At 45.2% G+C, this 27,925-nt stretch overlaps 1 protein-coding gene across 1 annotated transcript in view; it reads right to left on the bottom strand.

The window, feature by feature from the left end:
• Window positions 1-696: 696 nt before the first annotated feature.
• The window catches only part of ABCA12 (ATP-binding cassette, sub-family A (ABC1), member 12), a gene marked incomplete at its 5' end in the record, with an annotated part of 50,773 nt that continues 23,544 nt past the window's right edge, over window positions 697-27,925 (bottom strand). Inside the window, 21 exons of the mRNA XM_008942199.1 lie at window positions 697-816; window positions 2,200-2,337; window positions 3,677-3,782; window positions 4,228-4,320; window positions 4,553-4,656; window positions 5,519-5,653; window positions 5,796-5,940; window positions 6,528-6,637; window positions 8,408-8,618; window positions 9,264-9,532; window positions 11,216-11,375; window positions 12,013-12,128; window positions 14,012-14,189; window positions 15,020-15,074; window positions 18,590-18,695; window positions 20,094-20,181; window positions 21,076-21,203; window positions 22,734-22,827; window positions 24,501-24,587; window positions 25,787-26,039; window positions 27,261-27,399. Of these exons, the coding sequence (XP_008940447.1) occupies window positions 697-816; window positions 2,200-2,337; window positions 3,677-3,782; window positions 4,228-4,320; window positions 4,553-4,656; window positions 5,519-5,653; window positions 5,796-5,940; window positions 6,528-6,637; window positions 8,408-8,618; window positions 9,264-9,532; window positions 11,216-11,375; window positions 12,013-12,128; window positions 14,012-14,189; window positions 15,020-15,074; window positions 18,590-18,695; window positions 20,094-20,181; window positions 21,076-21,203; window positions 22,734-22,827; window positions 24,501-24,587; window positions 25,787-26,039; window positions 27,261-27,399 (2,835 nt within the window). The remainder of the gene's footprint in view (window positions 817-2,199; window positions 2,338-3,676; window positions 3,783-4,227; window positions 4,321-4,552; window positions 4,657-5,518; window positions 5,654-5,795; window positions 5,941-6,527; window positions 6,638-8,407; window positions 8,619-9,263; window positions 9,533-11,215; window positions 11,376-12,012; window positions 12,129-14,011; window positions 14,190-15,019; window positions 15,075-18,589; window positions 18,696-20,093; window positions 20,182-21,075; window positions 21,204-22,733; window positions 22,828-24,500; window positions 24,588-25,786; window positions 26,040-27,260; window positions 27,400-27,925) is intronic.

Raw genomic sequence — 27,925 nt, 5'->3', positions numbered from 1 at the left:
GCCAGGAACTGCCTGGGACAGGAGGGCTTACTCGAGGAGTTACATAAAGCTGGAATAAGATGCAGAACAAACCAAAACCGCTAGAAGTGCTGACTTTTAAAATAATTATATTTGTACTGACGTACTTCACCTCCACGACACCCACACATACAAGAGAAGCTTTATGTCATTACCAAAGACAGCCCCCACCAATGGCATATGCGACTCAGCACACAACACCCACGTCCTCACAACACCCCTGTGAGGGAGGGCAAGGCTGGGAACCCTGTTTCACCGGTGGGGAACCTGTCAGAACGGAGCTACCTTCTCATGGTCACCCAGAAAGTCTGTTGCTGAGCAATGAGCAGAGAGCTGACTTCCAGAGAGGGCAGCCATGGGGCTGCTTTTTTTGTCACAAGCAGCAGGTGATGTCAACTAAGTCCTCACAGGCACTAAAATGATCATGAAACAAGAACTGGGGGGGAAGGAAAAACAAACCTGTGGAAAGACCCATCTGATTTGCAACCAAATGCCAGTCTTAAATGCCTACCATGTTCCTAGTAACAAAGTAAGTGCATATCAAAAAAAAAAAAAAGTACTTTAAGAAAATGGGACTTTTTACTACCATGCAGAACCATAGAAAACAGGGCTGGAAGAACCCTGAGGGGTCATGAGGTCTTTTCCCCGGCTTCTATGATCCTCTGTGGTTGGGTCCCTTCAATAGATGGAGCTTATGGTGCTAACTTGGCTACTTGTGTCAGAGCTGTCCAGTGTCACATCAGGACCCACATCCACGCCGTCAGGATCTGCCTGATCTTTAGCAAAGTTGATGAAAACCTAGAAGTTGAAAGGAAACATTCAGTATGTGACAGCATAAATAGTTTATGATATGAATGAATATCAAGAAGGGTTGACTGTGAGCCTGGAGAGAGCTCTCAGGAGCAGATTCACGCTGGATTTGAGAATTGCAAATGTTGGGCTTCTAGGGGCTGACGTAAATAAATGGATGCTCACCCCTGTACCGCTGAGTCAACACCCGGGATGCAAAGGTGGATGTTCCTCTTCAAAACCTAATTGTCCTGCAGCTCATGTTTCACAAGTATGAGCGAGGCAATACCCGTGTGGTGGCTCGTTTTGATCACAGCTATATTATTACTTTATAAACCCATCTGTCTCTATATAATTGACATCTGTGCAGGCACAACTGCATATTATATAGATAGGTGTATATAATGACACGTAACCGTCTTCGTTTGAACAGTCTCTAATGAATACATAAAATATTCTTACCAGAACACTACCTGCAATCACATTTGCATACACACAAATCCAAGCTGTCCTCCCACAAAACAGGACTCGGGGCTTCCTGTGGTTTGTCTGCCCGTTTCTCTCGCCATCTTATTAAAACAACATCAAGGGCCTCCTTCCCCCCTCCCCTGATCTCTGTATTACAACAGGGTTACAGAGCTGCAGTTTTTGCCCCTCTCTCTGGGACAGACTTAATGTGGTGAGGCATTGGAACAGGCTGCCCAGGGACGTGGTGAAGTCACCATCCCTAGAGGGGTTCAAAAACCATGCAGACATGTTACTTTGGGACATGGCTTAGTGGGCATGGTAGTGTTGGACTGACACTCAGACTTGATGATCTTAGAGGACTCTTCCAACCTTTATGATTCTAATGTATCAGATGCTGATGCTCAAACAGGATGATTTCCTCTGGATAGACCTGGCAGCATCCCTTCAGCTGATGTGTTTCCTACAAGATTTTGATGCCAGTGGGAATGTTCTTCCAAGGGAAAATGGAGGGAACTTGACCATGAAGCTAAAAGCTTGGAGCAATGCTGAATGAACTTGGAACTCAAATACAGTTTAGGAAAGAGTAAAATCACACAAATTTCTATGACTGGTGGAAAGTCTACCACTGGACTCGAGGGTGATTCATATCCTGCCCTTCATCCACACCCATGAGGCAGCTGAAATCAGCAGTGACAGCAGGAAGAAGAGACCCTTTATGCTACAGGCAGCTTCCTACGTGCATTCTCCTAGTGGCAGCACAGGTATCTGGAGGCAGTAGTACTGATAAAGTGTCCCTGGGAGGAATATAGATGGAAATCCCTTTCAAAAGGTAGTCTATTGTGTGCAGCAGTCCATTATCTGCAACCATCAGCCTGCTCCCCGGTTAAGTTTTAAATGGATGGCCACACATCTTTCATTCCTTACCTCCTCCAGCGTTGTTTGACTCACTGAGAAGTGCCTGATATTGAAGGCTGCTTTGTTGGCTTCCAGGAGATCAAAGATATTTGCCACCCCTCCTGCAGATACCGGAACGTGATACTCCACCATGTTGAAATGCCGATCCTGTGGGAACGGGAATGATGGGGTGAAGTTAAGAGGTTGCTGCCTATAAAGAGCCAGCAGATTTGATGGCTGTCTGGCTGAGAACGAAAGCAAAGAGGAGCTGAACTGTGGGAGAACAAAGGGGCAGAAAGTGTGTTCTCTCCTGGCTCCCAGAGGTGAAGAATGTTACTGTCCACTCCCATTAGGAGTTTTTGTGGGTTTTGTGACTGGGAGATGATAACCAAGCCCCAGAGCTGGAAGCTTGAGGGTAGGCATAGCATCTTCCAGCTCAGCCTGCTTCATTTTGATTAATGCAGAGACTGGGTTATGTACAACAGATGGAATCTGTGACTCAGTTACTCTGGTTTTACCGATATTCAGTTACTACAAGCACCCGACCACCTTTTCATGATTACAGGGGCTGGAACCAGTTTATCATTATGTGGGTAGAACCAAAATCTGTGTATTCTATACGCTCTATGTCATTGTTCATGGGCTGTTAACAAAGTCATTGGTAGCAGCTGCCCAGGACAGACCTCACACCCCAGGCTATAACAGATAAGGAAAGAAGTTCAAGGTCAGGGGAGATGTTAACACCTTCCCACCCAGCAGGAGGAGTCCTCCCTGTTAATGGGCCCATCCATGCCTCACCCCATGACTCATACAGAACTCCCCCCAGGAGCTATTTCTGTTTAATGGGCAATCAAGGACCCACTGCATGACTCATAGAATGACATCAACCCATTGTGAGATGCTCTGCCCAGGGGGAGGAGCCAAGTGCTCCCACCTGGATATAAACTGGGGTTCAGGACAGCACAGGGGGCCTTACCCACTGGATTTCCAGAGGACAAGAGCTACCAGATCTTTTCTACAAGATCCCTGCCTCATCTGGACTGCTACCACCACCCTAACTACAGCGTGTCAGGTTGTATTCTGACTCTGTCTGTGTTTTTTCTTTGTATTATTACATTTATTTCATTTTTCCTATTAAATTGAATTAAATTAATTTTCTGACTTGGAGTCTCTCACTGGTTTGCTTTCAAACCATTACACACCTTATCACCCAAAGTCCAGGCTTCAGCGGGACCGTTCCCAGGGGCAGAGGGTCACCTAACAGCTGCCTCACAGGATCACTGCAGCTACTTGGCTGAAGTTATTTATGGCACCAAGGAACGTGGGTGCTGCAGCCCTTGGACGATGCTGCCGAAAGGAGTGATGAGCATGCCTGTAAGAATCCCCCACACTCTGAGGGCATGGACCTATGTCCGCAGTATGTTACAAGATGTCTACCTTGCAAGATCCTCTTGGTTAATCTGAAGGAATTGAGAGGCCCTCTCCTTAAAGCGTTTGTCCTGCTTACCTTCAGGCATGTATTGGGAAAGTGTGACTTCATGAACTCTGTCAGCGTCTCAGTGCAAACAGTGTTGCTATTTAAGTGCATCTTCACAGTGAATCCTCTTCCAAACCTAGGGGGAAAAGAAAATCACAATTAGAAAAGAGAAACAGCTGAAGAAAATCCTTTGAGAGTGCTGCATACCCTCTTTGGGGAAATCTAATCCAGGCAGAGTGCAGCTTGGATGGGGTCAGGGTTGTTAACTTGGAGTGAAACTTAATAAGAAGGCGAGCTATTGTGATAACTAATAAAATGGAAGCTCAGCCCTAACATGCATTTCACATTTTCAGCGGCGAACGGATTACTTTCGGGAACACACCTCTGGGAAAACAGGATGTGAGAGAGTACAAAGTGCATTAGTTAACACAGAATTTCACTGGTGTAGTAAGAAACAAACCAGAAAATGATGTTAATTTGATGCCCTGTTAACAATGGCCTCATGTTCTGAGCCCTCAAAGCTGTAGGCTACTCAGTCTCCGTGGCCTTCAGTAAAAGTGAAATAGGTAGATTTTACTGACCTGCTCTTGATGTGCTGCAAAGAGCCAATGCACTGAAAACTCCCATTCACCATAATAGCCAGCCTGGTACAGAGGGCTTCACATTCCTCCATGCTGAAAAAACAGCCAAGAAACTCTAATAAGTCACTGAAGAGGTATGAAAAAAAACCATTCCTGATAGTCTCTGAAGCATTGTGGGCACCCACATTCAGCCATACCAACCCCCAAATTCTGTTATAGTTCGGTGCCCTGAAATCTTGTGGGGACCATCAGGGAGTGTGAAGGAGGGGTCTTTCCACACCTTCTGCTAGCCCTGAAACTGGAGGCAGAGCCAAAGCAGCCCTACCTGTGAGACGTGAGTATCACTGAGCACTTGTTCTGCACTTCCTCACTGATGATTTTCCAAAGGTGGCGTTTAGCATTCGGATCCATTCCAGAGCTTGGCTCATCCTATTGGGAAAGACAGAACTGAATGTAAATTGGCACTCAAAAGCTGATCTTCCCAACACTTGTAATCTTTTTAGGCTCTTCATCATTAGTGTTATATTTGCTAGTGAGGACCCACAGGAGAACTCTCACTGGTACAGATCCAGCTTGGATTCAGGCAGCAGTCAGTATGGAGGAAACTTCCCCACTGTCTATTTTTATGGAGATGTTTTTATCTCACAAAAGCAGCTAGAGTGCTGGCCTGTGTGTTGAGAAGTAAAGGCAGCAGTACCGGGCTCGATACAAGTTGTGGCAAGGGAGATTTATGTCCACTAGGTATCAAATTTAATATTGGAAACCTTGTCACTGCACATTTTCAGAACATGGCAGGTGGAAAACCTGCACAAAAAAGCTGTATTTTAGCAATAGCATATCTCAGGGAAGAACTGGAAAATTCCAAGTGAAAGACAAAAGGGGAAGCCAAACCTAGAAAAATGGGTTTATGTTCTAATACTAAGGGAAGTTGCTCCTTTGCTCTCCTACAGATTTGGAGCCTTGGATGCTGCTTTTCCTGCGGGACTGTGCAGGTTAGTTGATACCAAAAAACCCAAGAAAGACTTGGGAACAAAGAGAGTTTTATTGGCAAATACAGGATCTATTTTTGACGTCTGAAAGATATTAATGGAGAAACTGGCGCTCGCCACTCTCTTATAGACTCAAAGAAAACTTGGGTACTTGCTGGAATCTAAACTTTTCTCTGATGCATATGTTTTGTCAGTCTAAGTGTGGGCATTAAGTGTCCTGTGAGTTTTGTGAGGCTGACAAAGTGCCCCTGCCAGCCCAAAGATCTGCTCATCTTTCCCCCAGCAGGGCCCCCATTTCTCACCAGCAGCAGAATTGATGGATTCCCAATGAGAGCCAGAGCAGTCGACAATTTTCTGTTGGTGCCATAACTGCACATAGAGGTGACTCTGTCCTTGTAGGCCATCAGATTCAGACGGTGGAGGAGCTGGAGCACAACCTATGGGAGCATGAGTACTGCTTTCACAACACCCAGGCATAAATCATCGTGCACTTATCTATTTATTGAAAGACTAATTAAACCAATGTACAGTCTCTCAATAACTGGAAAATGCTTTATGTCAAGCCCCAGTGCTACTCACTCCTTTGATCTCTCTCTCTGGGATGCCATGGAGCCTAGCATAGTAATACATGTGCTCTTCCACTGTCAGCAAGTCATCCAAGGCATCTTCTTGAGGACAGTAGCCAAAGAGTGACCAGTGTGCCTCACTAATGTCATTCAAGGACCTGCATGAAGAAGTTGGCAAGTAATTTTAAACACACTGGGTCTAGAATCAGACAGAAGAGAGAAAAAGAACTTTCTCCTGCTTCCCACCCCCTTCCCCAAAACACTATGAATTTGCAGATCTTCAGATTTTGGGCCCTCGGTTCTGCAAAGGAAGAACTATATTTGCAATGTCTGTTGGCCTCGATGTGTGGTACGTCGCTCTCCAGTTACCACCAGCACTTTAGATGGCACAGGTGCCACTAAGCCTACTCCTGCTAAAGAGCACTTTAAGATGAGACCTACTGGTCTGCAGGTATTAACTCAGAAGTGGGATCACACTCAGATGAGGGTCTGAATCTGATCCCATTGGCAATGGAATGAAGTGGAAGAAACACCACCAAGAACAGAGGTGCAACAGCAAAACGCAGACTCCTATAGGGAAGCAACCATACCATCCTCACAGGATTAAATTCTCTGCCTTATTTGTTTTCGCTCTGAGGGTTTTGTTTTGTTTCAGACTTTTACATTCCTTTTCCTTTGCCTTCCAAAAAGCTGCTCCCAGGCTGCCTCACTCGCCTGTCTTCCCCAGAAATCACATCCTCCATACCCAGAGCGATCCTGGACCCGCAACCTTCCGCTGGATGCTCCGATATCACCTGTCAGCATCTTAAAGATGGTCGTTTTTCCAGCTCCGTTCACACCAAGCAAGCCAAAGCACTGGGTTGTGGGAAAGAGAAGTAGAAATGTAACCATGGATTTATAATGCAGAAATACTGCACCGAGGCGGGCGCTCAGTGCATCTCATCTCTTCTGTTCTCCGAGCCCTTGAGCAAGATGAATTGCAGAAGAGGCAGAGGAAGGCAGAGCGTACCCACGCTATAATGGAGGTTGTTTATGGTGCAATATACCGCAGCTTATATTAGGACCATTTGTTTAATATGGTGAAGAATCAAGGATGTGTCTCTAATAGAGTCATTCCTTTTACTACAAGGTGCATTTCTGCAGCGAGCTCATCTGACAGGCCAAATCCGGATCATCTCATTCGTGCAAAGCCTCCCATCGACGGGAGCAGAGCTACCCAGGAATGAGGTGAGCAAGGTTGGTGCTCTCATTGGTGAAACCTTAACACGTCACAAGATTTTTGTCAAATAACCTCACCATTGCACTATATTAATAAGATTAAGAACTGGTTCCCTGTAGTGCAGTTCAGTGCTTCATGCTAAAAAAAATCTTACGTTTTATTGCCAAGGTTGGAGATATGCAGTTGTGTGTTGCATAAGCAATCACCACTGTGCTGATAATTGCTATTATTTTAATATCATTAGCACAGAACAGCTATTTGGAAAACATCATGTGCTGGGCCTGCTGCAGATGCACAGTATCGGCCCAAGGCTCTTCCCTCCTCTTCTCAAGGTCCATGCAGGGACAGCATCTGGGCACAGTCTGTGGTGTGGGGCCACCAACTCTGCTGACAGATGGGGTTGAGGGTGCCATTCCCTTTAACCCCACCAGCATCAGGGTGACTTCTGCCAGAAGTTAGAAACCTCAGTGCTGGTTGTGGCTTGCAAAAAAAAATCCTCTGCCAGAAAGATCAGTGCCATGGTCTCCCATGTGAGGCTTCTGTCCTCCTGCCCAGCACCCTATGTCCTTTCATCTCAGTAGGATCCAGGCAATTAAGAGAAAATCAGGCACCAAGAATTCATTCCAAGCTCCCCCACAAGCCAGATGCACAGCATGAGGTAGAACCTGGTCTCTACTTTCCTCTAGGTCTAGATGTGCTCTCTGTGCTCCTGTCTCTTCTCTTCTCATGAGTGGGTGTTTTTGCAGGTAACTGCACTGACATGACCAAAGGATACCTCTACTTTCCTCTAGGTCTAGATGTGCTCTCTGTGCTCCTGTCTCTTCTCTTCTCATGAGTGGGTGTTTTTGCAGGTAACTGCACTGACATGACCAAAGGATACTTTTTTTTTTGTTAGTTTAAAGTCCCGATTCATCAAAATGTGTGTTCAGCTGAAGTGATCTGTCTTTCCCTGATGGGAAAATACAACCAGGTAAGCCAGACTCACTGCCCCCAATGCAGTTTAGGTGAATAATTGCAACTGGACAAATTGTGCTGTCTTCATTTACCATAGGGTAACCCAGAGTGACCCCCCAAGACTGTGCTGTGCTAGGCACTGTACTAACACAGCGTGTAGGCATTTTGCTCTGAATACAGCTCCGTCACTGTCCCATCCATTTCTTTTATTCTAGGACCTTCACACTGTCACTTGACGTCCCAAATCCACCACTGGAAGCCTTTAGTCGCTGCCATAACCCCAAGAATCAATAAGGTGAAGGAAGGAAGACATCAGAGCAGAACAAACCATGACAGTTGGGCTGGGACAGTGGTAAGGACTGGGAGAGAAGATGACAGTGGGACTGTGGATCTGTTCCAGTTTCTCTCCCAGGGGCAGAAGGTACCCAACACAGCCTCTTCACCTTGCTCACCTCTCCAGCAGGCATCCCAAGGCTGATGTTTTTCACAGCCACAATGCGTTTGTGAGGAAGGTGGTAGATCTTTGTGAGGTTCTGGAGCTGCACAACATCAAAGTCAGCTTTGCCAGATTCCACCCGGTTCCTCTCTGCCTGGACATCTCCATCCTCTTCAGCTGCAGGTGGCAGAAGTGCTGCTTTGCCATGCACTCTGTCAAACAGGAACCTATGGGGAGGGCAGAGAGCGGACCTTACCCTCTGGTAAGTGCACAGCAGTGGGGATCTATGTGCTATGGAGCATTCCTGTGAGATCCCAGGGCATGCAAAAGGCACTCAGATATACAGACAGTTTCTATTATGTCCTGCTCCATTTAGGGAATTAAAAAAAAAAAAAAAATTACATTCTCTTTCTACCTATATTTTTTTCTCTTTTTCAGCAAATAGTCTGAGATGGAGCAGGTCCTGCCTTGTGGACACATTCGTAATACAGGTGACAGGACTATTTTCACTCCTCCCTCGGCACACACAAGCCAGAGGAGATGGGGAGGTTCAAACAGAGGAGGCTGTCAATGGACTGACTGCTCTTAGCAACCGTCTGAACACCAGCCCACCAAACCCAGAGTCCTGAAAACCCAGAGTCTCAGCCAGCAAGGACTACCAAGGGACTCAGGTAACCTGTACCTCTATTAGTTAATACTCTAATTACTGGTAGGTACCAGGACTGCTGCCAGAGAAAACTTACTCTACATTTGCAAAGTGTCTTGGAAATTTATGGGCTTCATAACTGACAATGATGGTGCGAGAGCCCAGAATCAAACCTCTGAGTGCTGGCTTGGTCTGTTTTCATTGTGAGACTCCAGATGTTACTTACTCTAGTATGTTGTTCCAGACTCTCTGAACCATCCTGTCGTGAACTGTAAGACGAATGGCAAAAAACACAGTGCCCTGGATAAACATGGCAAGCAGCTTAGATGTGGTCTTGTCCAGCTCAAAGGTTTTATCAGGATAGTCCACTCCATAGGCCTTTAAGAAGCCCATCAGTGCCTGATCCTGTGACAGTTCAATCAAGCCATAGCCAAAGCAAAATTGTGGGAACAGAAGGAATGCATGCCTCAAGTTTTCAGCAAGATCACGCAAGCCCTGAAAAAGAAACAACAAAAAGCATCAGTCAGTCACTGTTTCTATTCATGGAATAAATTTGTAGGTTTTACTGTGGGACTGAAGTATAACAATTACATTGGGATTTGCCTGTGTCTCAGAGCAGAGATAAACTGAGAGCAAAGAGCTCTGGAGACAGCTCATTTCACCGGCACAAGGTCAGACAAGTGTCAAGGCAGCTGGGAGCTGATCCCCCCCAGTACCCAGCAGCCAGTTCCCAGCGCAGCCCCTCGCTGCTGCTCCAGCCTCCTCTCCCTGGGGGCGTGGCAGCCCCAAACCTGCCTGCCCCTGAGCCAGAGCTGAATTCTGCCACCCAGCTGCACTGTGCCTCCTGAAGCTACGCAGCTGTCTAGCACCAGAAAGGATTAGTGTGCACAGAGAAGGATAGAGGCAGTAAATTATCATGGAAAGAAACTGACTCCCTGGCGTGGGGGCACAGAGGGATGAAATCATAGAATGGTTTGGGTTGGAAGGGACTTTAAAGATCATCTAGTCAAACTCTCCTGCAGTAAGACAGGACATCTTGAACTACAGCAGGTTGCTCAAAGCCACATCCAATCTGACCTTGAACACTTCCAAGGATGAAGCATCCACAACCTCTCTGGGCAACCTGTTCCAGTGTCTAACCACCCTCACAGTGAAGATTTTCTGTCCAATTTCTAATCTAAATCTCCCCTCTTTCAGTTTAAAGCCATCACCGATTGTCTTATCACTACATGCCCTGGCTAAAAGTCTCTCCTCAGCTTTCTTATAGGCCCCCTTCAGATACTGAAAGGCCACAATACGGTCTCCACAAAGCCTTTTCTTCTCCAGCCTGAATAACCCCAACTCTCTCAGCCTGCCTTTGTAAGAGAGGTGTTCCAGCCCTCAGATCATCTTCATGGCCTCCTGTGGACCTGCTCAAACAGGTCCATGTCTTTCTCACACTGGGTGCCCAGAGCTGAACACAGCACTGCAGATGGGGTGTCCCAAGAGCTAAAAAGATGATCATAATTGCCCATCCCTAAAATCCAGGGGGTTGCTAAACAAGCACTGCCCAGCAAGAGAAAAATCCAAACTAGCTCTTGTTTTACAAAGCAATTGCCCTGTATAAAAGAAGAAAGCTAAATGTAAACTGTACATTTTATCCCAGGGATTCCCAAGGATGTCTCAGTTGAAGAGAAGACTTTACTTTAGGGAATCATCCCTGTCTCTGAGTCAATTTTTGTCCTTGCAGGGAGAAGATGATTGTGTTACAGACCTTGATGACAGCCAGCCAGCACCAGGCTTAATGCAGCACATGTCAGACTCAGGGCAATGACATCTAGTTGTCACTCTCCACAGTTCATACTGCAAGAACTTAGCAATGGCTCACAGACCCTACCAACTTTTTTATCCAACACCTACAACCCAGCTCCTGCCCTTCTCTGCACAGGCAGTTTTCTACCTCTCTTATTGTATTCCCCCCTCTACTATCATTTCCTTCTTTGCTGGGAGTGCAGATTTGCAGACAAGCAAGATTCAAATTTGACTCATGTCCTGTCTATAGGGGACCCCACTAAGTCTCTGCTTAGTCTGTCTCAAATACCTTGAAACCAGCCAGCCGGTAAGGACCTGATCAAAGCCCCCACACTCATATGAAGCCTCTTGTTGTTTCACCAAGGGTTTAGCATTTAGGGTTCCTACCTGGTCTGTGGCCTTTTCCTGGGAGAGTAGAAATACCACCGAGTGAGTAATGATGGTATTGATGCCAAAGAACAAGTTGACGCAGACATAAACGATGAAGGCCATTCCTGTTTCTTTGAAAAGTCCAGCCAGCAGGTACATCCATGAAAACGTTGCATACCTACAAATTGCCAACAGTGCAGAGGATACTGCAGTAACTCAAAGAGCAACTGAAAACCAACAACTAAAGACCTCAGACAACAGTTCTGTTCTATGTGGGACTGGATTTCCATATTGCAGGAGCCTGAAGAAGGGAAAATGCCTTAGTAGATGTTGGAATTGGGAGAAAAAATTTATGATGCATACTTTGAACATGGAGCCCTGACTGAAAGTGGGCAGACTGGAGGATTCAAAGCCAGCCAGACAGCTTTGCTAAGTTTTTCTGAATTGTGCTGCTGTTTGGTTGTTCTTTGTTGTTTTTTTTTTTTTACTTATTTATTTTTTCCTCTCTGATTTTGAAATGCTTCTATATCTTGAACTTTGCAATAGTTCAGTAAGTGTCTGCTTACAGTTTGGGCTGTCAGTGTGACCTTGAATATTTCATACCCTCACATAGAGTTTGCTTTGAATAAAGCAGGCATGACAACAGTAGTTTAGCTCACTGCTCCTAGAAGGAGCAACTAGTTACCACCTGTAAAGTTCATGTTGAAGAAAAAAAGCCCATGTTTCCCTCCCTCAGATCTCAAACTGCAGCACCCTGCAACACCCAGCTCCTTACTCTGTTCAATGACATTTAAATAACAAAGCAGCACACTTACCCAAACAGTAACAGCAGAAGAAATACTGCCAGTAAGTTACTGTTGTTGCAGAAAGCTGGTATCTGGAAGGATGAAATAACTGCTATTGAGAGTCCAATAGGAACCATAAAAAGTACCTGCGATATTAGAAAGATGTTATTAGGAGGATAATTCTGAAACATTTTTCTAGAACAAGGCCAGGTCTGAATCTGGTCCCACAAGTGGAGTGTGGGTTTTTTAAAAGGAACCAAATACAAGTGGTATCTCAGTCCCCCTGAGACTTTTGGGAGTCTGGCAGATGAATTCCCACAAAGCCGTTTGGAACAGGCTAAGCCTCAACATTCAGGACTGGGCAGAAAGTGCCTTAAAAAAAGGTTGTGAATGGAAAATACCCCTCTGGGTTTTCTGTTAGCCTTGCAGTCAGACCACTTCATTGTGCCTTGTAAATCTAGACTTTATAATGTTGAGTCAAGGCAGGGAGCTACCAAACTTCTGCCTTGAGAGGTTCCTCTCTTCCCCAGCTTTGGGATCTAACAGAATTTACTGGCAGGGATTCACTGAGAAATATCAAGTTGCCGAGAGCGCTGGATTAGTTTCAGCCCGCTGAATACTGATTGTGGCAAGGACTCTGGGGATTTTTCCACAGGCTGATTTACAAACATGCAGTGCTGGAGCAAGGCCCTGGATCAGGGAAGCAGACTCGGGCCTGTCCCGTCCTCAACCCTGAGCTGCAACTCAGGGTGGCTCTGGCAAGCTAGCCTGCAGCCATGCTGCCTTCAGACCCCTTTCAAACCCCTCCTGCAAGGCAGGAAATACTTGTGCTCTTGCCAGATCACTCCAGCCCCTATAGGCAGGCAGTTCAGACTACTTGGTGGTGAAAACTGTATTGTTGGGGCCACTTCATTAGCGTGCATCGGTGTCTCCGACACACCTCGAAGCTTAGGCTGTGCTCTGCAGCAAGAGTCAAAGGTCACATTCCCCAAGGGATTTCACTGCATCGAAGGGCCACCCAAACGCTCTTGAAGGTTTCGTATTTTCAGGAACTGATGATATTACTGGGATTTTAGGCACTAGCAGACCTGCATCGATAGGAATTTGTTGGCTATGGGGAGCTGATCACCATTACAGCATAGCTGGTGATGCCAAAGCTCCCAAGCAGAGATAGCCTGTGCCTGCAGATCCCTAACTAGGTGAGGGTTTGACATTGTGCACTGGAGGGAATCTGTAAGACACAAAGCACTCTAGTCCACAGGCGCTGTGCGTATTTATCCTCTTAGCTCAGCAATGCTTTCCAGCAGTCCTATTAACCCTCTTTTCCATGAGGAAACTTAACTTGGGGGAGAACAAGGGTACGCCTAATGCCACGTCATGCAGCACAGTGCTGGGGAGCTGAGCTATCCACAGGAACAAGATGATAAATCTAGACAGCGCAGTGCAGCACTGTAGAAAGGAACTTCCTCAGGTCCTGGAAGGCATATAGCTGCATTAGTAGCTTTCCTCAGCTTAGAAACCTTTATGATATAGATAATCTTAAAGACAGCATTCAACCCAGCAATGTTTTTTTGCCCAAGAGGGGAGTGCCAGCCGTGAGATGTCTGCTAATGTCACACTCTGCACTCCCAGGGATTCCCAAATGGCTGTAGCCTCGAGCCCCAAAGCCTTACCCCAGATGCATAAAGCCTGCACGACAACTAATTGAGCCCTGCAAGCTAACAGAAAAGCAGCTTGCTGCTTGCTTGTTAAAATTGAAATCAAGCTCTGGCCTGCTCAGAGTTGCTCTCATACAAATGTGCTGAGTGTTTTGCATATACTCGAGAGAGAAGGAATGCCTTTGCTTAGCAAAATCCAGCCTTGCGGTTCACGTTTAATAGTCTTCGATGCCTTGGAGAACAATTACTGCATAACACTCTTGGTAGTAATAATTTTTAGAAGTCTAGGCAACCAACTTTAAATAAAGAACTTTGTCTTTCCCTGCTGTGCAATGCTACTCTTGGTGCATTTAGGAATGTGAATTATTTACCAGATCATAAACGAAGTTAGTCACCCAATAGCTTGTCATCCCGATGCCTGAAATATGCTGCAGTTGTTTGGCTTTGGTTTGATGTTCTTTTACCACGTAGAGCACAAAGCTTGCCGTTGTGATAGAGTAGCCAACCAAAACAGACATTGAAACTATGATGTCAAGTAAGCTGTTGAGCCTGGGGAGAAAATAGCAAGAGATCATAGAATGCTTTGGTTGGAAGGGACCTCAGAAGCTCACCTAGTCCAAACCCTCTGCAGTAAGCAGGGACATCTTCAACTAGAGCAGGTTGCTCAGAGCCCCAGCCAACCTCACCTGGAATGGTTCCAGGGATGGGGCATCAACCACCTCTCTGGGCATCCTGGGACCTGGTCTCATCACCCCCAGTGTAAAAAATTTCTTCTTTCTACCTAGTCTAAATCACCCTCTTTTAGTTTAAAACCATCACCCCTTGCCCTGTCACAACAGACTCTTCTAAAAAGATTGTTCCTGCCTTTCTTACAGGTCCCCATTAAGCACCAAGAGGCAGCAATAAGTTCTCCAGTAAGTAATAAAACAAGTTGTATATGGTGAGTCGAAGTGGCAGATTCCCCTCATTGCAGAGGCACTGTTTAGAGCTCAGAGGCAGAGGTCCTGATTTTGTGCCAGCATCTTTTGCAGATGGTAATTCTGTCTGGCGAAAAGGACTCACAGCACTGAGTCATAACACCATAGCATGGATTGGAAAGGCCAAAGGGAAAATGATGTTATTACTGTTGTGCTGAAGAACAAAAATGTGTGATGCTACAGCTGTGACCTCCAGAGCTATATGGGATCCTGCAAAGAAACCCCAAGAGGAATTTGCAGCTCTGTGGTTGATGCATATAGGGAATGAAGACAAGGGAGAGGGCAGTACTGTCAGTTAGAGGCAGATATTCAGTAATTTAGGTGGTTTTATGGTTTCCGAGAAGCTAGTTTGCTCCTTTTGAAGCTAAACAATTCAGGCATCAGCTAAATGAATCTTCTTACATTACTTGTTCTTGACTCTGTCCTCCAGGATATGGGTGAGCTGATAAGAAAATACCTACAAAAACAGAAAGAAAAGAAATTGAGCAATGTGGCTAACTTCCTTCACCAGTTCCTGAGACTGACAGTAATACAGAAAGCTGTGAGTTGAGAAGAAAAGCAGATCAAAAGCTGGTTTTTTGCTCTGTCAGCTTGGTGTGATCTTGGGCAGAATTTTGAGCACCCTCATTTTTCCCATGACTTCAGTTTGATGCAAAGCAGATCTGAAATTCAAACCCTAGGCCTTGTTTCTGCATCTGTCTGGCTGGTGGTATCACTCACTTCAATGAGAGCACTCCCACACCTAAAATAAAGCCTGTGCCTCTGGGTCCGTGTATTTTAGGCTGGATTCCTCAACACTGACACATTCAAAACTGATGAGTAAGTTTCATTTTAAAACTGTTGTTTGATGATCTCACTTAATTTAATTTGTTCATATGTCATCAGAAACAAGTCATTCCTTATTGGTTTTCTCCATGACTATTATCTTCCTATGATCTGTGTCCTCCTCAATGTGGGCACCTCATGATTTATGGGTTTGTGTTGAGTGTAAACCCAGGTAAGCTACAGACACTTCTGTTCCCAGTTTGACAATAAGTTAGTTCTGAACTATTCTGTGTTACGCAGCTAGAAGAAAAAAACAAAACAAACCCAACCCCACAAACAAACTAAAACCCAAAAGAATGAACGGAACTAGTAAAAATCTAGTTACAGTGTTTGTAAGCCCAGTGTGATGTTTTCAAAAAAGATCCCTTAAAAATGGGTTTGTATCGGACAGGAGCTGCAAGAGAGAAATTTTCTGCTCATGTGCAGATATCTTCATATGATTTAAGTACTTCTTTACCAAGGAGAGCATCTAGCTCAAAATACACTAGTATTGTTCATCACAGTGTACTTGCTCTCTTTGGAGGCAGTTTGTGCCTAGAAAACCAGCTTGCTAACAAATGGAGGAACTGAGGGGGCTCTGGTGGGCCAGTTCCAGCCTCCAGTGAAGGTCTATGCCCTGGGTCCCACCAAGCTGACAGCCCAGTCTCTGAGACTCTAGCACCCAAGAAAGGGTTTAGGCTAAGATGTTTATGTGCCTAAAACCAAGGTTTCCAATCCATATTTAGGCACCTAAGTAAACACCTCGCTCTCAGGGAGTGCTGGAGGACCTCTAGCTGCTATTAAATCCTGAGAGATTGGATAGAACATGTCACCTCTAAAATGTAAGCTCCTTACAGCCAGGTGCCTGACTTTCAGCAGTTATACGAGGAAGAACTACTCTGGGCTATTTTCCCTAAGAACAAGCACTCCAACACAGGCACCAGGAAGGAGGAGCTTCTGGGTTTAGCTGACCAAATGCTACGCTGAGCAAATAAATTTGAAACGGAAGATTTCATAAGAAATTCATTTCACAGGGGGAAAAAGCACCCTCAGTCTTGTCACCAGTGAAAGAAATGGAATTAAAATCTTGGGCTGCTGATAAAGCCACACAAACAGCCAGGAGATGTTTCCCTTCCCTATAAGAGAGAGAGAAAGAAAGATATCATCTGTCTAATCTGTTAATACTTCACTATAAAACCATTTTCCTTTACTGAAGCTTAGGCTAGAAGTCAAAATTTCCATTTCAATGCTTTCTCTTTTTTGTTGGTTTGGGATTGAGAGAAAAGAAAGCACAATATACATAAGTCAAAAGCTATTATGACTTGCTTAGTGACAGGGTAAAAAGCTTTTTATGTCTTTTTTTTAAAAAAATATACATAGTCTAAGTCAAACCTCTAAAGGGGGTCTGGCACCTCTTTCAGACTGCTGAAATGACAACACACTTTTATCTGGCTATTTCAATGGTTCTTAAACTGTCATTTATTTGTCACAACAACAAATAGATTTAGCTGCCAGGAACATACCACTCTGAACGTCTGTTCAATTCTATTTCAGACTGGATTTACACTACCCCAGGGGAGCTATCCTTGCCCATTCAGTTTATTTCCCCCGTTCTGCGGCTTGGATCATTAGCGGGAAGCGGAGAATTATCTGTCTGGTCATTTGCTACTAAGCATTTCTTTCCAAAAACACATAAGCAGCAGGCCAGATGGAATAAAAACTGCTGCTATTCTTTCCCATTGAAAATTGTTATTTTGCTGGTCTAAAACTTTCACTGGGAAAACTTTCTGACTGCTCACAGGAGCTTCCTGCCTTTGCTCTTGCTACAGCACGTGTTGGGAATACAGACACAGGGCAAGAAGCTTCACTGCTTAATAATTCAGCTGCTCTGGGATGCTCCTGCCACTGGAAGTGCCTGGCTCAGGTCTCCTCTCTCTGCACCCGGGCAGGGGCTGCAGCTTTGTGATATGCTCTTGCAGCACACACTGAGGAGCTCGAACCTTCCAGGCTGGAGGGCGTCCTGCAAATCTCAAAGGCACGAGCCAGTGGGTATTTTAGGACGGCAGTGGGGATGAGGAACTGGTTTCACTTGTGGCGAGGTGAGTGTCAGTGCATTGGTAGGAGGAGGTGGGAAGAGGGAGAGGGGCTTTTTTGACTTGTAGTCAGCATTCTGCTGTTTCTTTAATTCATGGCATGGCACTCAAAGCTTCAGAACAGATGCTTTTTCAATTATTGTTCAATTTAGACACATCAGTGAGGAATACTCTTGTGAGCAAAGAGACACCGTCGCCTGGAGGAGCGGGCCTCTGAGGTGATGGGGCTAGGCATGACCAGGGCATGGCTGGAAGGGCACTATTCGTCAAAGAAAATCCATCGGTGGGGCAGTTCTGCACACAACTGCTACTCTTCTCAGATCCCATAAATCTTTCTCTTCCCCCTGCACTCCCCTCCATCTCAAGAGACAGACAGACATACACAGACACGTTTGTGCCCATGCTGCACCTGTAATGGAGGCTAAAATGTAAACGGTGAGATAGGGTGCCCTGCTTTATCAGCAGGAGTTGGGCTTGCTGCGTTACATTACCAAGGAGAAGCTGTGACAACCGATAACCCCAAGTGGGCTACTAATAAACACACCTTGGAATCTGTGTGTGTCATATGTCAGAGGAAAAGTATAGCTGAAAATTATGTTTCTCACTTAATCTCACTCTCTCTCATTCGAATACAAGCATACACATACCACTCAGCCTAAGCTCTCTCAGCAGAAGGGTGACATATTAAAATGTACTAATCTAAACCACCGCCAGAAATGACCTAAAGCAGCCTTTCTATGCATAACTAATGGGCACCTATCAGGAGACAGCTATTTCAATACCACGATGGGAGGCAATAAATCAAATAGCAACCATTGGCATTCTTTGGATGAAGGAAATGTTTTACGTAGGAGCTGGGGCTCTCCCTGACCAGCTCCCATGAGTCTTTGCCTAAGACAAACAAAATACATAATTTATTCATGTTTTTCAATTTATTTTTTTAAAGGAATTGCATACTTGGGAGTAAAGAAATGGCCTTGCTGAAGTCAGGCTAAGTGTTGTCATCGATTTCAACAGAACTAGGATATTGCCCCCAAAGGGGAGAAATTATCTACTCACGTAAAAGGACACTTACCATATCTGGAAGTCTCATTTTGTGGCAAGTTAGCTCGAAGAATGAAGTTGTTCAAGCTGTTGAGATAGGCTGGAAGGCTGTGATAACCTTCGGGATTGTACCACACCTGCACACAGTGAAGAAATTGAAACAATTTGGGAGAGAAATTTTTGCTGATAACATTTTGGTTTGTTCTGCTTGCTCAAATCAATCATTCTACGGTTGTTATCTGAAGTCATAAGCTCTGCAAGTTAAAGTCCAATGATTAAACCACATCAAGTACTGAATGAGTATAAAAGCACATTTCACTTTCAGCACAAGCAGTCCCATCAGCTTCATTTGCCTTCTGGGAGAGAAGAAAGCTGCATTAGCTGGATATGTGACATAAAGCATACAGAAACTTCGTTATTTCTCTGTAATAAGTTGCTCAGATCTGATGAACACCAGCAGTGGGGGCTTCCCAAAGAAAGTGAAGCAGTCAAATGTCTAACAGCTCTGGAAAGCCAGGGGGAACAGATTGCTTTAGGGAAAAAAAAATAGTAATTCACCAACAGCCTGTCCTTCCCCATGACAACTTTTCTTACCTCCACCACTAGGTCTAAACCCTGAGGACTGAGGGGCAAAATCAGATCACAGGACATTCGCTTTGAGGGGATTTACCATCACCTACTTTAGGCAGAACCCACAGCACCCAGGGTGGAGGTGTAAGTTACCTACCAAAGGACAGTGAGCTTAGGCTGTCAAGGTGAGAGGCTTAAGCAGAGCCCACAGCACCCACCTTTGCACACCCACAAGTCCTGCGTGCTCAGTGATTTCATTCTCCCTGCCCTAGCAGAGCAAGGACTGGAGTCTGCCCTGCTTCCAACGTTATCAAGGTTTCCAGGTATTCAGTCTGATATGTGATAAGCAAATAGCTATAGCTTTCAGATCTAGGATGAAGCTGTAAGATTGGAGGGGTGAAAACACCTGCAAATTCATTACATGAGCTCTGAGTGCTGGTGAAACAAACCCCATGATTCCTTTTCATTGTAGCCACCTCTGAAAACAGCACTGGCCTCACAGAAACACTCTCCTGGTAGCTAGGTTTTGCAAAGAGATCACAGGATCTTGTCAACTCTCTTGCATTTCTCTGCTACCACAGATTTCAGCCTTGGTGCTTTTAACGCTGATGCGTTACAACATTTTCACTGAGCAGAAACAGAGAAACGGGTATTTCAGATGCACCAACCAGCCTTGCTTAAGGTACACACATTCTCTCATGAGATGAAGGAGCTACTAATTGATCTTTTCACCTCTATATAACAAAATTATGACAGCAGAAAAATTGTCTCCTACTAGCTAGAGAAGTCAGACCAACAAAGAAGAACGGCAAGAAAATAGGAAATGAACTTCAAGTCACCTCTCCCACGCCAAGCTCCAGATTTCAGAGAGTTTCACTTTATTTTCTGAAATAGCCCTGAATAGACATCACTCCTCCCAAGTCCCACACCTCCCATGCTAGGATGAGCAGATGCAGGTTAGTTACCTTAGTCAGTGTTCTGTTGGGGGGCACGGGCTTGATATCGAACTGGAGATCTTTTGTCAAAGGCAGGCCAAAGCTCCAGCCACCATACCTGAGTGAAAATGAGGGAAACACATTCAAAACCTTCAACACCTTTGCTTGATGTGTTTTAGCATGCCACAGCTAATTCTAGCCTAACTTAAAGGAACTTATCCTACTATGTAGTGTGTGGCCAAGCCAACACTGGTGCAGGAGCTCTTGTTTGGGGAGAAAAAAAGGGAAACAGAAATTTGGCAGCACTATCGTAAAACTGTGCTGAAAGCCTCTGTTTGGGAAACAGTCATGTGGACTCCTAACCTGCTTGCCTGCCACCTTGGAATGAGACGACTGCTTCTCACCCAGAAGATGAGCAGCTCAGTTTAAATCAATGGCAGATTAACATATTCCTTGACAAGCTCAATGAGAGGCTATTTTTGCCCCAGGACATGCCACAGGGGCTGCACTGCAGAGCCCAGATGCACTAATAGCACTGCAACAGCCCCATGGTGCAAGAAAACACTCAGCTTCTAATTCCACTGGAACACTGGATGCACTTGTTTTAAACGAAGTACACGCTGACACTTTTCAGAGACTCAAACTTGGAGGAAAGTCTCTCCCCCAGGGTTTACTTCATGACAGGCTGTGTCACATTTTCCTCTTCTGAAGCATTTCTGCGTCAGACAAAGGCTTGTCTGCAGATCCAGCCATCACCGTGTGAGGTGATTGACACATTATCCCCAGGCTCTCTCTGCTATGATCAAGCACAGCACTTGCACAAACCTTTATCTTTAACTCTGTGATTGCAGGACGTTTTACCTCCTTTCACCAGATTCACAGAGCCCATCAGCAGAGAGGCCCTTGTAAACCCCCACAGCACCATCACCTCTTGCAGCACAGCGGACACGGTACGTGCAAGGGGCTGCTCCAGTGCAATTCAGAAGACAAGGACTGGAGACTGATGCTGTACCGTTTCTGCAGGAAGTCTTTGGTGGTTGCCAGAATGTAGGTCTCCACATTGTGCCCTGTGAGGTTATAAACTGTCCGCGTGGAGAAGGTTCTTCGGTGAGGGGGTGTGTAGTTTGTCTGTGGACACATCTGAGCAGAGGCAAATGAACAAAAATGTTAATGCCTGTGTTTTGACTAAAAGGTAGCACATCAGAAGAAAACTGATAACCTGCAATGACAACATTCTGGTCCTGGGACTGATTCCTACAGAAGGCTGCTGACTCGCAAATCAGGGTACAAAGACACTTGGCACACATCTCTGCATGCTGTCCTGGACATATTTAGCAAGTCGCTTAAGAAACCCAACCTTTGCTTAAATCTACACTTCAGTTCTACTGACATCAGTGAGACCTTGAAATGTGCTTCATGCTACGCAGGAAAATTTTTGCTGAATTAGGGCTGATCCTACTTAGCAGAATGCCAGAGTGACTGCACAGACAACTGCAGAGGGCAAAACAACTCATGGAGCAAAAAACTCCGTGGTGGCCTCAAACTTTCATCTTGCATTTCACAGCCACTACGCTCTACATTTTGTCTTTACTGTCAGTCATTGGGAATGTTTTCCTGAGCTTCAGAGAAACCTTGGATTAGTCCTGAATATAGAATTGAACATGCTGAGGGTCAAAATCACATCGACTGTTTCATAAGGTTGAAGTGTCCTACCAGACAGCATGCTGGCTGCTGCTTTCAGCTCATCCATAACAAAAGCCCTGGTCTCCCCTATTGTGCATCTGTTCATAACTTTGCATCAGAATACACAAGATAGCTCCCTTCATGCTGAAGAACACCTGCCTGTGCCTGCTAGAGGTGAGAATGTTATCCTGATGTACCACAGAAATGATGACAATACTTTTAATGATGCGAAATTAAGTGTATGTCCAGAAAACTGCATAAAATAACTGCATTTTAAGGAACAACTAGGAACATTTGACTAAGCACATGCTTTATCTTACAAATGGCATCATGCTGTGCCATGAGCCTGATTTCCTATTGGAAAAAAGCTGAAGATGGGTGAACAGCACTGGAGGGAGGAGAAGTCAGCTTCTAACTGGACTGTAAACTGGTAACATCCTTGGGGCAGAACCTGCCTTTTCCCCATGGGCATGTAAAGACACTAAGCCCAGCAGTGCCCATATCTGGTTCTGTATGTACCACTGTAATGCAAATAACTAATATTATTAATCAGCACTATTTATAATATGGAGCACGGTAAAAGCAGATGGATCTAGACTTTGTATAAAGTTAAATTCTGAAAAGCAAACAGCAATAATAGCTGTGCTTTCATATGATGACTGTGCTTGTATAAAATGCGGTCTTCCTCTTGAATACACATTCACCCCTGCTAAATGGGACAATCATAAAACATCTAAAACCACCATTAAACCTTTTCCCACCATGAGGAGCTAGGTGAATTTTCTTCAGTATTTCCTCTCCTGTTCCCCAACTGGTTCAGACAGTGGTTATCCAATGTACAAAATCAACAAGGCAAAAAAGAGACAGGAGGAATTTGAAAGCTGAGTTCCCCTCGGTGTCATGCTTGCCCACAAAACCACTCCCAACCTTCAAGGCCCCCCAGACATCCCCCCTCAACCCCCTCACTTTTAGGTTTTTTCAAATCACCTGGATTCCATGGGTGCAGTTGCAGGAAGAATACTCAGTACTCTGATTCCCACTGATAATCCATGGGCCAAGCACATCCTCCTTTAAACACTGCCTGAAAAATGGAAAATGGACACATTTTCCTCTGAGGTTCTCTGTGCTCAAGTGTGCAAGCGACACTAATTGCTGTCATGTTCAAATGACAGCAAGGATGGCAGGGAGCAGCTTCAGCAGAAAAGCAGAACTTCTTGTCAGCTCTAGGTGCTTCAGGGAACACCCATCCTCCTGCTGCCTTCGGTCCCTCTCAGCAGAGGGCCCCCACTACTGCTCTTGGCACCTGGATTCGCTCAGCTGATTAGAAGGAATCCAGACACCAATTCATTCCCACTGTAGGCAGTGTAAGGAGTTATCACGTAAAGGCCAAAGTCATCTTACAGGGCAGGAGTAAGCACTACTGTCAGTGCAATAACTGGAGAGCCCTGTCACAGACCGTATTGACCAGGCAGTCACTGTAAACACTCAGGAGGAATATCTGTCTGCAGGTACGTGGCACACATGAGCATGCAAATCTGCCCAGAATTCTATGAACAATTCCTTGAAAATTTATCTGCAGAGGCCCAAAAAGACCAGCTCTTATGTCACAGCTTTTAGATACAGATAGAAAAGAAGCCATGCTGAGAACTTTCTGGGTGGGCTCAGTGACAATTTGGATTATTGAGGAAGAAAAGACTACTTCCCAGATACAAGAACAGCTTGTTCTTGACCTGGCATCCTGCCACCACTGAAGCTGCTTCCTTACTATTCTGTTATAGAAGAGTCCACTTGTTGTGGTAAATATTTCTTGAGGCAAGCAAAGAACACAGCTGTCAAGATCCTGGGACCATGTGGAAGCCCCAGTCTCAGCCTTAATGCATGGTACAGTTTCTTGTCTTCAAGAATGTAGAATCACAGAATCACTTTGGTTAGAAGAGACCTTTAAGCTCAAGTCCAACCATTACCCCAGCACTGCCAGGGCAGCACTAAGCCATGTCCCTCAGCACCACATGTATACACCTTTTAAATCTCTCCAGGGATGGGGACTCCACCACTGCCCCGGGCAAGCTTGGTTCAGGCCTCAACAACCCTTTTAGGGAAGACATTTTTCCTAATATCAAACTTAGACCTCCCTTGGTGTAACTTGGGGCCATTTTCTCTTGTCCTATTGCTCATTCCTTGGGAGAAGAGACTGACCCCCACCTCACTCCAGCCTCCTTTCAGGGAGCTGTCAAGAGTGAGAAGGTCTCACTGAGCCTCATTTCCTCCAGGCTCAACAACCCCAGGTCCCTCAGCTGTTCCTCAGAAGACGTGTGCTCTAGGCCCCTCACCATGCTCATTGCCCTTCTTTGGACATGCTCTAGGCACCTACTATCTACAATTCCTTGCTGGCAGAGGCAAGGCCTTGCTCCAAGCCATGTAGGCTCTCAGCAGGGCTGGGGTGTGCTTCACACCAATCATGACTACACAGCTCACTGCTCAGAAGTGACTTGCAACCTGCCAGCACAAGTCTGTGAGTAGCACAAGCTTGTGCCTGCCTGCAAAAGGCCTGTTAGACATCTCCTAATGAGCTGAAGGAGTCTGCAAGTCAATCTGAAGTGAAGCAAGAGACTTTTTTTCCTCCGCATGTGGCACCAACGTATGAAAATTCAGCAGATGTTCAAAGACAGTTATTAAAGTCTAATAGCTAATAGTGTGATGTCAATTCTCTTGCAGATTCAGAATTTAAAGGGAAGAAAAACAAGAACTACTTACGAATTGCTTTCATTCATGCACGTGTTATCCGTTCCAGGGAAAGCAAGCATCGAAGCGACTAAAGCATCTGTGGTTTCATTAAAATTGCTAAGATTTAACAAAGGAAAAAGAAAACAGGAAAATGTTCAAGGTACTTCCGCTACCACTCAACAGATGAAAGCTGTGTCTGAGCGAAACGGGATTTAAGGTGTTAAATAAACAATTATTTGTGGTGCTAGCCCTGGAAACCACTGCAGTACATGAGGACAGTCACACAGGTTTGAAAGGGCTGCTTATCGCCTACAGCTGCACAGCAACTCCAGTGATTTGCTGCCTCTACAGCTAAGCAAGATACTGATGAACTTTTGGACAATCAAGTTCTGTTTCCAGGGAAAAAGTGTGTACTGCAATTTTCAGACACTACTTCTTCTCTCAATCAGCTCTCTCATTTGTGATGTCCATGTTTTGGTCATTCAAGAAGATGCTTCTTACTTCTGACCCAGCTCTCCAGCAATGAACCATCAGCAGAAGCAGTGAACATTAGGAACAGAGGTCTAGGACATGCAGTCCTAGCTCATTCCCCTATCTAGCAGGACTGAAGTGAAAAGGTATGAGCAGTCCTGAGGAGGAACACCTCAGAGCAGGGATGCTTGCTTTAGAGCAAAATTTTATTCTGACTTAAAGCTGAGAGCCACTGGAGAAGGACATCAGTTCACATCACAAAATCAGAATGACATGAATTATCGTTTTATGTCATGATTCACCGTTATAATCATTTTGGTAATAGGATTTTGAAGCACAATGAAATAATTCAGTGGTGACATCTTAATGACCCTGAAAAAGTGCATGCCCTTCAAATTGACTGTGTGCCCTGGACTAGTGGGGCCTGGGCAGGAACGCATGTCCTGTACTGACAGCGAGGAGGGCGAGGCAGACGCTTCACAGCGCGGAAGGAATTTGATCCCAGAGTTGTGACATTAGAGATAACTGATGTGAGGACCTCCATTTTGCATCGAAGGAAGAGTGTCTATATTAAGAAAACCCCTATAGGACAGTACAGCTGGCACAGGGCCAGAGGATTCCAGTGGAAAACCAGAAAGAATATTCCTCACATTTCACAGTTAATTCTAACTGAGAGGTTGCTTTTCCTACAGCTTTCTGATGGCTGGTCTGAGCCAAGCCATCTCTCCCAGAGTTCTCTTAGGAACAGGAGTTCTACACGGTATCTGTGTAACACAACTACGCAAACAACACAGCCACAGGTTAGGAATAATCCTGAGGAAAGGATCACCGAGAACACCACTCACCCAAAGAAGTCTGCCTGGTCGGACGTGCCGTACAGGGAGGGGGAAAGGAGCAGTTCGGGATATTCGGTCTCCTTAGTTCTCAGCGTCCCAAGTCCCATGGCAGCCGTCACAAAGAGGACGGGGAGAAGGACCTGGGCAACGAAGCCTCTGACATCCCGCCGCGTGTGGTGGAGCCTCTTAATGAACAAAGCTGATGTCTTCTTAAGCAGCAACGGCAAACCCTGCAGGCTTTTTGATCTAATCAGGAGCTGATCTGGGTACAAAAGAATGAATTTTGTTGTGGATCAGTATTTGTGAAATGCAGGGAACTGATGGTTATAGTACCCTGGGAGTACATTGAGCTTCCTGCACTCCTTTACAGATGGTAAACCAAAACTACTAAGTGGAAACATATGCAACGGTCAGGCTTGGGACAGGAGTTATCTTTTGGCTGCGGAGTCAAAAGCTCACTTAACACCATTTTTTTTTGGTTTAATTGCAAATGCGTACATGTAGTGAATTCATTTTGAGGTCTTGCAAGAGGAACGCAGGCTTCCAGATGCAACAAGTTATCTACATCCTACCTACCCAGCTGCAACTTACAAGGCAAACATATTAGTATTTTTATAGTTGCAAACTGAAAATTTTAATAATTTACAAAGCAGGTCCTCAAGCAAATCAACACAAGAATTAATCGTGAAGTAAGGAAAAAAGGCACACAAGCCAGTCAATCTTCGTCATGGATGGAGTTGTGGTATACTAAAAGCAGAGCCAAATCCTGTGCAACCTACTTCTTTTTCTGAAATATTACCCTACATAGTACAACATGAAGCAAATCCTTTTCAGTGCTCTCATTAGGGGTGACACAAAACACTTCTCTGTGCATATGAGTTACTGTTTACAGTCACATTTACAGTGCAGAATGGCTTTGAGAAGTGAATATGAAAATACCTCTGGTATTTCAAGATACTTGCTTCTCTTTTGAATGTGAACTTATTCTGCTGTCTGGTCGTTTGAGCTGCTTTACCACACAGCAATAACCAGGGGACAGCATAAAGCAGCAAGGAGGACCCAGCTCAGAGCTGTGATGCTGCTTTTGCAACAGGCTAAGGGGCAGCCACAAAGTTTCTCCTCAGTTCTACTAGTTACACAGAAATAATCCTCTACCTCAATTACAGCAATTACTTTCAGAGGTATACATTTCCTCTTTCACCCATACACTGTATCTGATTTGATTAAAAGCCAGATCAATTTAAAGGAAGGAGATGTAAACAAAACCCCTCTGTAATTTATTCTGTGATTCAGACTGTTCTAAACCAGTGGATCTAAACAACTGTTGAGCACTGTACTTCTAGTCATTTATTGGTTTTGCAATTCCTGGCTGGGCAAAATGTGGTTTTCAACACAGAAAGAAGACGGGGAGCTCCAGTCACTCCACACATCACTGCTGGCATCTGCCACAAAACTGGAATAAAACCCGGAGGTAACTTAGTACCATCTCTTTCTGTGAAGGTATCTGTGCTCACAGACATCCCGTCACTGCCCATTTGGCCACTGGCTCCAGGTAGCTGTTGGGGCAGCTCAGCATCTTCTTGCTGATCCTTCACAAGCTCTTTCGTCAGATTGAGAAACACCTACAGAGCAAGGAAATATGAAGGAAAATTGGTCCAAATGACTCCATTTACAAAAACAATCATAATCAGAATCTACTCTCCCACTTCCTAGTGGTAGTTGGTGCAGCAATCGTGAATTACAATGCTCTTTCTATTCCCTCTGTTATCTGCAAGAGAAATTCACTTTTCTTTCAGTATAAAATTGTTGTCCAGATGCCTGTCACCTTCTGTCTCTCTCCTGCTGCAGCCGTGGAAACTTAAACCTTTGCAGCTGCCTCCTGGACTTACCTTGTCCTAATACCACTTGCAACCTGCCTACTGAGCAGGTGTAAGCGAAGCTGTGTTTCAGCTTAGGCCCCACATAGCTCTACTCCCTCCACACCCACACAGAGAGCAGTGCAGATGGTGCTCCCTGTGTGGCACATGGGAAGAAAAAAGGAGCCTGTTTCCTGGGATATTTTCCCCTCTAGCCTCTGACAATCCCAGCTGCCTTCATGCTGGGAGCGTGCAGAGTGTTGGCATCCGAGGTGCACATGGTCATGCCATG

Source organism: Merops nubicus, unplaced genomic scaffold (assembly GCF_000691845.1).
Source record: "Merops nubicus isolate BGI_N331 unplaced genomic scaffold, ASM69184v1 scaffold11516, whole genome shotgun sequence".
In the NCBI taxonomy this organism is placed as follows: Eukaryota; Metazoa; Chordata; class Aves; order Coraciiformes; family Meropidae; genus Merops; species Merops nubicus.
This window is presented reverse-complemented; position numbering and strand designations above follow the sequence as displayed.